Source organism: Eriocheir sinensis, chromosome 46, assembly GCF_024679095.1.
Source record: "Eriocheir sinensis breed Jianghai 21 chromosome 46, ASM2467909v1, whole genome shotgun sequence".
Lineage (NCBI taxonomy): Eukaryota > Metazoa > Arthropoda > Malacostraca > Decapoda > Varunidae > Eriocheir > Eriocheir sinensis.
The window spans coordinates 2,036,499-2,043,706 of NC_066554.1; the positions used below are offsets into that span (position 1 = coordinate 2,036,499).

The following is a 7,208-nucleotide window of genomic DNA, read 5'->3' on the forward strand; positions in this document are numbered from 1 at the left end:
GAAAAAACAAACATCAGTCAAGCAAGTGTTGAATCGGTGGTCCAATATCTTAGACGCTTTCTGCTCTAACAACAAATATATCCAGAGTTCACAAAGGTAATTAATCGAGTTCCCATGAGAGTTTTCACATTCATGGCGCAGCAGTCTTACTTAAGGGCCGAATTACTAAACATTTCGTCCCCAAAGTTCACATATTTGACAAGGCTTTCATAGGAGTTTGGGGTATTTCCAGGAGTAGTTTTATGACCCTGGTGGTAGTTTGACCCTTCTTCTGCGCCGTGAACCTAAAGAAACACTCATTAGAACCCGATTGATCCTCTCTTTGACGTCTAGAAGTAGTTGATGTGAGAAGCGAAAGAGTTTTATAATACCGACCTTATCCTCTACGAATGCCTTAACAGATCCGGGTATGTACGGCCCATATTCTTAAGACGCTTTCGGCTCTCACAACAAACAAATCCCAAGACCACGAGGGAGATAGGTCAGGTTCTCATGAGTGGTTTTCACGTTCATGGTGCAAAAGAAGCCTCGTCAAACTATCACGAGGCTCATAAAACTACCCGTGGATATACTAACACAACCTATACGAAAGCCCATCAAATGCAAGTGTGACTCTCAACAAATATTTCCAGAGGCCACAAAGGAGATAAGTCGCAATCTATGTATATCTATCCACCCATCTATCCCATCTATCTATCACTTAAAATGTTTTCTCATCAAATATGTGCACATCGCAATTTTCTGTCTGTCATCATCCTCTTCAGTCAGTTTACCTCTTTCAACATAATTATCTTCCATTCTTTACTTCTTAACTCCTCCTCGCCTACTTATTCCCTTTTATCCTTCTCCTTCCATCTTCCTCCTTGTCACATTCACGGTACAGAATCCTCGTCAAACTATCACTAGACCCACAAAACTACCTATGGAAATACTAACACAACAACCTCGACGAAAGCCTTACTAAATGTGTGTGAGTATGGAGATTACTTGGGTTCTCATGAATGTTTTCCGCGTTCATAGTGTAGAAGGCTTGTCAAACTATCACTAGGCCTAAAAAAACTACCTACGAAAATACCCATACAACCTCTACGAAAGCCTTACCAAATGTGAGTGTGTGAGCTCCGAAATGTTTGAGAAAAAGAACCTCGGACTCACCCCTCGACCTCGTCCCTCTCTCCTCCTCAGGGACATCCGGCATGAGCAAGAGTTGGAGCTCCAGCAGGTGGCGTGGCGGTTCATGAAAAGGCGAGAGAAGGAGCAAAGGGCCAAGGAAGAGCGGGAGAGGCGGAGGGCGGAGCGGTCAAGGGCAAGGGCGGAGAAGAAGACGCTGAAGGCTCTCATGAAGTCTGGCGCCGTCTCGAAGGGCAGCACGGCACAGGTGAGAGAGAGAGAGAGAGAGAGAGAGAGAGAGAGAGAGAGAGAGAGAGAGAGAGAGAGAGAGACAGGGGATCAGATACGTTCCTGACCTACCAATTATCCAGCCCTCAAGTTCTCATTGTGTCCTTGCAGATGGCTGAAGAGGGAGAGGCGGGTGACGTATTCCTGGGTCCTCACGGCGACCTAGGGTGAGTTGACTCCTGCAGACGGGCATCCTTTTCCTCCTCTTCTTCTTCCTCCTCCTCCTACTCCTGTCGATGGCTTGTGAAATTAAGTTGTGCTCGTCATTTTTTTAAAGTTTTTTTTTTTAGTTTCCGTGTTGTTTCTCTCTCTGTATCTGTCTGTTTCTGCTTCTGTACTCATGTTTTTTTTCAGTCAGTTAGTCAGTCAGTGTGTATGTCTGTATTTGCGTGTGTATGTTTCTGTTTGTCTGCCCTGTTTCTGTTTGCCTCTTTCTCTCATTGTCTCTTTCTCTCTTTCTATTTTTCTTAATTCTTTTTCTTTTCTTTCTTTCTTTTATTCAGTCATCCATTCTTTCTTCCTTTATTTTCTATCTATTTTTCTTTCTTTTTCTTTCCTTCTCTCCCTCCGTTTATATTAATTTGTTAGTACTACTACTACTACTACTACTACTACTACTACTACTGCTAAAATTAAACCTTTACCAATACAAACTTTACATATTCCAGGCAATCAGACGTTCCCAAAACAATAATTCGAAAATTTCAGTGACATTGGATCTCAAAAGCCTGCCATGATAGCCTACTTTGTTGACTTGATGATGATGACGATGATGATGATGACAATGAAGGGAGGAAAATATATCATACTAACATTCAGGAAATAATGAAGCAGTAGATGATAATGCCTCGTATATGTATGTGTATGTGTGTGTGTGTGTGTGTGTGTGTGTGTGTGTGTGTGGGTGCTTGAAGGAGAGGTTTGTGTTGACGTTGATGGAGGAGAGGTGAGGTTGTGTCCCGGGAGGAGTGCCAACTGAGGAGGAAGAGGAGGAAGAGGAGAGGTGAAGGAGTAGTCTGACGCTTGTCCCTGATGGGTTACTTGATATTATCTCTCTCTCTCTCTCTCTCTCTCTCTCTCTCTCTCTCTCTCTCTCTCTCTCTCTCTCTCTCTCTCTGCGCAGTAAATAAACGTAGTAATGGTGTGGAGGCGTTTTGTTATGATATTTATTTGTGCCGGGGAGTTGTGGGGGCGTGGTGGTGGTGGTGGTGGTGGTGGTGGTGGTGATGGTGGTGGTGGATCAGAGCTTTGGTGTGTTTGTTATATTTGTGGTTGTTGTTGTTTTCATTATTATTATTATTATTATTATTATTATTATTATTATTATTATTATTATTATTATTATTATTATTATTTAAGTTAATATTTGTTGTTGCTGCTGTTTTAGTTGTGTTATTTCTATTATATTACTGTTACATCTACTACTACTACTACTACTACTTCTACTACTACTACTACTACTACTACTACTACTACTACTACTACTACCACCACCACCACCACAATTATCATCACAACTACAAATCATAAGCTTCTACCAAGTAATACAGCTAAGTGCCCTACAGCAAGAGAATATAACATCGGAGAAACTAAACGCGTGTCAGGCGAGTCCGATGTTATTGTCAGCGAGGTGTTGCCGCTCTGAATACCCAACAACAAGTCCGTGTTAACCGACCATAATGAAAAGCGATCACGCGTTCTGTACTTGTCCGGGCGTTGGTTTTGTCCTCATGTTTTTTTTCACAGGTTCAGCCCATCGCCGCTGTCATTGGTTCCATTGTTTCGTGGGCGTTGTTGTTTATTGTTTTTTGACTGTATCGACTTTGTGATTTTTTTTATCATTAATCAATACGTCGTGCTACTATTTTCTCATTTTCACCAAAGAGAGAAAGAATAAAAAGTCAAAATACGCGTCCGAGCTATATGATTTGAGGGTAATACGAAGGTTTAGTTTATTCAAGACTTCCTCTGTCGTCGCTGTGGCAAAATAAAAGTCTGAAACCGTTTGAGCATCTTCTGTACCTCGCCTACCCTTCTGATGGTTCACAGCGCAACACAGGCAGCGTATTTCTGATCTAAGTACGTGATAGGCACCTCCCTGAAACGCTGAGTCGTGGGTGACACACAGGTCGTAGCTCACAATCTTAACAGCGTAATCTTCCTCTAATTATTCTCGGTGTATTTCCTGGCAAGAAGTAAAGTTATGAAATTGAGCTATCTCTACGAATTCACCTTACCTTAACCTGGTAGCTGCGGGGATCATGTTTCTTAAAGGTCCCTCTAAGCGAGAAAAATTAAAAAAAAACATCACTCACACAAACCATTTCATAATACATATCAACGCATTTGTGATCAGTTTATACATCATCTGTTTTGGGGGGTTTATATCATGGCACAAATTTGGCCCGTCGCTGCTACCGGGTTAACCGTAACTAACTTAATCTAAACCAGGGCGGGTGGCATACTTCTTATCTCATTTTACTGGTATGTGGTGCTCACTCCTGAACTGGGCAGGTTAAGTTAGGTCAGATTAGATATGGTCAGAGTCAGGCTGGTTGATTTTCATTGAGAATCACAATGAGAGCATTTACCAGAACACCCCGTGGTTAGTTTCGAAGCTACAGCCAAGGGCCTTTAGTTGGGGACCACATAGAGAGATTGAGAGTATACGAGCGGGTGCTGAACACTTTTATAGATCAAGAATATGCAGCCAGGTATGCACGCCGCCTTGCTCCTCACCCACAACCAACGAAATGAGTGCCAGAATCGAACAACATAATAACTGGAAGCAATTATCATAACGAACGTGACACTTATGTTCTCTTAACAAGCTAATTGTTCCAACTCAGTGCTGTACAAACGTGTCTACTGCGCGTTTTGGTGTGGACTAACAAGAGCTGGGATGTGTGGTCTAGGTTTGCTGTGGTCTGTGTCGCCGGAGCTGTGCCTTGTGTTCAGTGTTCCCTTCATGGGTGGTGCCTCGCACAGCACGTTTACAGTGTGGATTCATGGGTTGTGAGTTTATAAAATGGATGCTTCTCTGAGGACTCGTGTGCCTCGTGAAGTCAAAGCTATGTCGTATCTTTTATACCTTCCTCATTCTACAAGTCATTTTAAGAACCATCTTGACTTCGTTATCTCGTTGGGACAAGGATGAACGTTCTCATGCCACCCCACAGAAAGTGATTCAATCTATTCTGCAGGTAAAAATAATGACGTACATACCTGGCGGATAAATTGAGTCCCGATAATGCAGCATCGTTATAAGCCATCGAACTTTCAGCTGCCTGCTCTTTCATGTTTTTTGTCATGTTTCCTCTTCCTCACGCTTTTTTTTCCTGTATCTTGACCTGTCCCCGTGTCACATATCACCTAGTATTGTGAGTAACGTGTGATGAGGCAGCTGCAGGAAGCCCGTCACCCGGTCAGCCAGTGCCGTGTCTTGCGGGGTGCCATTCCGTGAAGGGAGCCACACTTGGAAAACCAAGTGTGGGTCTCCTGGCACAGTGTTGATAAAGTGTAATTTCCATTGTTAATAACTCGCTGCACGCCACACGGTAATCACTGCACTTCTGGACTCATTAAACTCCCTACTCCTGCACGCAGTCCTCCAGGCACACTCCCATAAAGCCGACCCCGCCAACCTTCCCTCCGCCATCACCTACCCGCTCCCCGTCTGCCCGCCCCCTGCCTCCGCCCCCGTCACCTGCACTCGCCCCACGCCCTCACCTACCTGCCTCCCGCGCCCCACCTGCTCATGTCCGTCACTCATCACGGCAGTAGCTGGGCCACGAAGGCAGGAGTGGAAGGGAATATCAGGCAGGTCTTACGGTAGATAAAAATGGATCGTAATGTAACCCTGTTTGGCGGTGTGAGGTGAAGGACAGGGAGGGAGGCGAGGGAGGACGGAGGAGGGGGTTCAGGCAGGGAGGGTGTGACGTGCAATTATGAGAGGACGCGAGCACAATATTTCCCTTTCTCTTTTGATCTTGAAGTAATCGACTTATTTTGTAGTATTCCCTTTTTTAATAGACATTAATTAATGGCTGAAAATATTTTATAGCAATACGAAAAGAGTGAAGATCGGTTTCAGGGAGGCCATTCACACCTGGAAAAAATAACTCAAATCCACAATGGCCGGCCAGTCATATTTAGGTCCTTTGCGGCGTTCGAGCATATAAACAAAATAAAGCTGTCAAGATAAATATAAGTAAATGTCTATGTAGTCTTGTGCTTGTATGACGAGTTGATAATTTTTGAGCCTCCGGGGGTTGGCTGCAGGGTCACCACCGCGCATGCGCCATCATTCAACATGGCGGGTATAACCTTGAAACTGTGCTCGTGTTTTGTGTCCTGGGAAACCGCGATTATCCGTCGAATTGGCCGAGTCCAGCCTCTCCACGCCGGCATGGTGAGTCCTGGGGGAGTGTAGGTCTATTATCGGCAGGGCAGGTCACGGCTTCTTGCAGACCGGGAAGTGGGTGATGAGAGGTTAATTAAGGCTCCACCTCTGGCTTGCTGCTGGGGACCAGAGCACATTTTCCATGTTCTTCTGGTGCCGTTTTAGGGAGTTTTATCCGCTATTCACTACTAGTTCACGGGCAGGGGAGTGGAACATGGGTAGATTATGCAGATACGACAAATTTTTGAATGTTGGTTTTGGTATCGGGCGGGAGTTCATTGATAACTCCATAGTTGCCATGTGCAAGTATACTGATCTCTTGTGCCTTTATATTCTAGTGTATTTGTGTACATTACTGCCAGTTTTGTTGTGTTTATATAATGCTCTATACTACTTTATTCTGGTATTCATTTGATAAACTGTTGAAGTATCTTGAGTAGGGAATGAAGGTCACTGGCGAGCGGGAGACAAGGAGGTGGTGGTTGGGGGGGTGAAGGAAGCTGCAAGGGCGGCAGTGTTCAAAGCTCCTAGTCACTGAAATACTCGCTCACTACTTCTTTACTTTGAGTATCTTGTATTCGAGTTTGTAAAATTTGCTCAAATAGTTAATTGTGAATGTGATGTGTACCGACCAGTACTGCATTAGTCCGCGCACTTGTGGTTGATTGTGTGATTGGTAGTTGATGGTAGTCAGTTGAAAACGAGCTGCTTCGGTACTCGACTCGGTACGCGAAGTCACTCCCCCGCGCGGTTCCTCACCCTCCTCCCTCCTCTCTGCTTCTCTTCCCCTGTCTGTTTTCTCTCCTTTCTTCTCATCCTAACCCCATGTTTTCATATTTTTCTTCCATTATTCTGTTTCATCGTCCTTTTTTTGGTTTCTTACTTATCCATTTCCTCCTTCACCTACCTTGTTCCCTTACTCTTCCATTTCTTCCTCCCTTCCCTGTTCCCTCCCTTCGTTACCCACCTCACCACCACTTTCCCTACATCGCACTCCCCTCTCCTCCACCTTCCTCGGTCTCCCTCCCCCACTAACTGGCACTTTCTGAAATCCTCGTCACGTCCACCCTCTGCCTTCCTACCCATATAATCCTTCTCCACATGCACTCCACCACCTATATATCCCCTTGCAGCCTCCACTCCTTACTCCACAGCCAGCCCCTCCTCCCTCTCCTCTTCGCTCTTAACTACCATGTCGCCTGATGCTCGTTCATAATTAGTGAATATAACTTTTCCGACGAACTAATTGTTATACACATGAAATCGGATTACTGACTCAGAAGTGTTGAGGTTAGCGCATTAATAATATAAATACCGTAGTGTTTACCGCAGTACTTGGTGTCTCGATGCTTAATAATGATTTTTTTCCATTATATTATGCATAGTGTGTAGTATAAATGCAACACAC

The 7,208-nt window shown here is 44.5% G+C and overlaps 1 protein-coding gene across 1 annotated transcript; it reads left to right on the plus strand.

The window, feature by feature from the left end:
* Positions 1 to 1,038: 1,038 nt before the first annotated feature.
* On the plus strand, positions 1,039 to 1,767 carry LOC126980986 (uncharacterized). The gene is made up of 2 exons (XM_050831527.1): positions 1,039 to 1,378; positions 1,510 to 1,767. Exons 1-2 carry the CDS (start codon positions 1,127 to 1,129, stop codon positions 1,567 to 1,569), a joined length of 312 nt encoding a protein of 103 aa, XP_050687484.1. The 5' UTR covers positions 1,039 to 1,126; the 3' UTR covers positions 1,570 to 1,767.
* The last annotated feature ends 5,441 nt before the right edge of the window (positions 1,768 to 7,208 follow it).

Coding starts and splice junctions, on each gene's coding strand:
- LOC126980986 (XM_050831527.1), top strand. CDS start 1,127: ATGTTTGAGAAAAAGAACCTCGGACTCACCCCTCGACCTCGTCCCTCT. Junction 1,379..1,509: donor CGAAGGGCAGCACGGCACAG/GTGAGAGAGAGA, acceptor GTGTCCTTGCAG/ATGGCTGAAGAGGGAGAGGC.